The following is a 2,034-nucleotide window of genomic DNA, read 5'->3' on the forward strand; positions in this document are numbered from 1 at the left end:
TTCTACAGCTATATAATGAGGTAGTTGGATTCACGTCACTTCTGCGAATATTCGTAATATAAGCGCATATCAAATTCTCCAGTTGAAGATGACTATATCTCATTCAACTAATTAAATGAGTACGACTTATTCAGCTAATTAAAGTTATTACTTTCTAATACCCTTCCTGCTCATCGTACGATTTAAAAATATAATTGCTTGCTTCATAAAAATATCACCATATTCTTTTAATATATACAACCGGTAAAACAGATGTTATCATGTAATAGTTAATATAGAGTAAAAGTGCTCAGGTGCACTGACTCAACTTCCCTCAACATAATAATAATAAGAAATATAACTTGAGTTAACAAGTTAAATCTTGTGTTGTATTTAATTTCATTATGCGATATACTACTTTATCACTTTTATTAAAACGATACTTAGCTCGAGGATGCAAAGTTATTTTTCAAATTCATCGTGATTTTTAATTAAAATTTTGAACATCTGCACAAAACTATTATATCCCGTTAATGATGATATATTAAAATACATTATAGTTTAAGGAGTATTTGAAAGGTTAACATTAAATGTTTACTTTATTCGGTTTATTCTTAGAATAAACTTTACTATTTTTATTTAAAAAAATTTATGAAAACATATTCCAGCTTTGGAATGCGGAAATTATAAATTATGATTTGTTTAAATTAGATTCAAAAACCTCCAATACAATGGTTTTAGAGATGTTTTTTCTAGTTTAGTTTGATTGAGTGCTTGTGGAAAAAAGTGCCAATGCACCACTTCCTAAACCAATTGAGAATATATAATTTAAAAGTGGTGATGAATTCTTCAATAAAAAGAAGCTAACGAATATGGTGATAGCCAGGAATAACGCATTATTGTAGAAAATGGAATATGTTGTGGCTTCATAGTCAGCAACTTCATTCTTTTTCCAAAGGATACGTTCGTCTTTCTCTTTACGTGTCATTTTCTTATCATCAGCTAACTGACGATTAACCTCTCGCGTAACGGCATCCTCTCGACGTAAAGCAATCTTATGTTTTAATTGAAACTTTATGTTGCGATATGCCATAGCCATCAGATATGTGCTGGCCGCAGTCATAACAACAAAGAAAACTGCGCTCGGCAATAAGTCCATGTTGTGGACACGCCAGAATAGCCCTTTGAATATGAAGGAAAATTGTGTTTATTTGTTGTTAAATAAAAAAAACAGTAATAAAGTACATACAGATGGGAATTGCCGAAACGATGAAAGCGTTTCCGTAAAATAAGGCAGAAGATTTTGTACTGACATTCCTACTAAAATCCTGGAGCAACAGCTCTTCTTCCTTCGTAAATCCAGATGATTGTAATTTTTGCTGTTTACCGGAACCCATTTTCAAGTAATTATTTAACGTAGTTTAAATATTTATACCAAAACAAATCACTTTCTAATTATTTATTCCACCACTCAAACAACTTGGACGACACGAATGCAACTAGCGAATAATTGAGTATTTGAAGTGTTATGAGCTTGTGACGTGTAAAATGATTACCAAATGATGAATTTATTTGTTTTGCGCCATCTATATGTCAACACTTTGCAATGTGTCTTTCAAGTAGACATAACCAAAGAATATTTATACAAGGAAGAAAATTTGTAAATAAACATTTTAAATCAACCAAACAGTCACACGAAATCGGACATTACACCTATTATAAGTTGAACCACCACAAATGAAAAATCTCAAAATGGATTTGGGTACAACCTGCATAAAAAGAATTTAATTTACCATTAAAGAGTATGACAAACAGTGCATAGAATTGTGATATATAAACTCAGGCTGAAGCTATTAAATTGAGCAATTAAAAATACTGAAAATTAATATTACAAATAGAAAGTGGAGCAGTCAGTGTCACTGCTGCTGCAATAACAGTTTACGGCCGTGTGTGAGTTAGAGTAAATAGAGGGAAATAGTAAATTATGTCGGTATGGCAGCGAATGGTGGTATTTACCAGAATACCGAGTAGGTTAAATTAGATAAAAATTATGTA

At 31.3% G+C, this 2,034-nt stretch overlaps 1 protein-coding gene across 1 annotated transcript; it reads right to left on the reverse strand.

Annotated features, from left to right (window-relative positions):
• Nucleotides 1–567: 567 nt before the first annotated feature.
• On the reverse strand, nt 568–1,502 carry LOC119688101 (translocon-associated protein subunit gamma). The gene is made up of 2 exons (XM_038102749.1): nt 1,229–1,502; nt 568–1,161 (listed from the first exon to the last, which is right to left on the reverse strand). The coding sequence occupies exons 1-2, from the start codon at nt 1,374–1,376 to the stop codon at nt 737–739; spliced, it is 573 nt and encodes a 190-aa protein (XP_037958677.1). The 5' UTR covers nt 1,377–1,502; the 3' UTR covers nt 568–736.
• Between the last annotated feature and the right edge of the window lie 532 nt (nt 1,503–2,034).

The sequence above is a fragment of the Teleopsis dalmanni genome, chromosome X (assembly GCF_002237135.1).
Source record: "Teleopsis dalmanni isolate 2A chromosome X, ASM223713v2, whole genome shotgun sequence".
Classification (NCBI taxonomy): domain Eukaryota; kingdom Metazoa; phylum Arthropoda; class Insecta; order Diptera; family Diopsidae; genus Teleopsis; species Teleopsis dalmanni.

Coding starts and splice junctions, on each gene's coding strand:
- LOC119688101 (XM_038102749.1), bottom strand. CDS start 1,376: ATGGGTTCCGGTAAACAGCAAAAATTACAATCATCTGGATTTACGAAG. Junction 1,162..1,228: donor CGTTTCGGCAATTCCCATCT/GTATGTACTTTA, acceptor TCATATTCAAAG/GGCTATTCTGGCGTGTCCAC.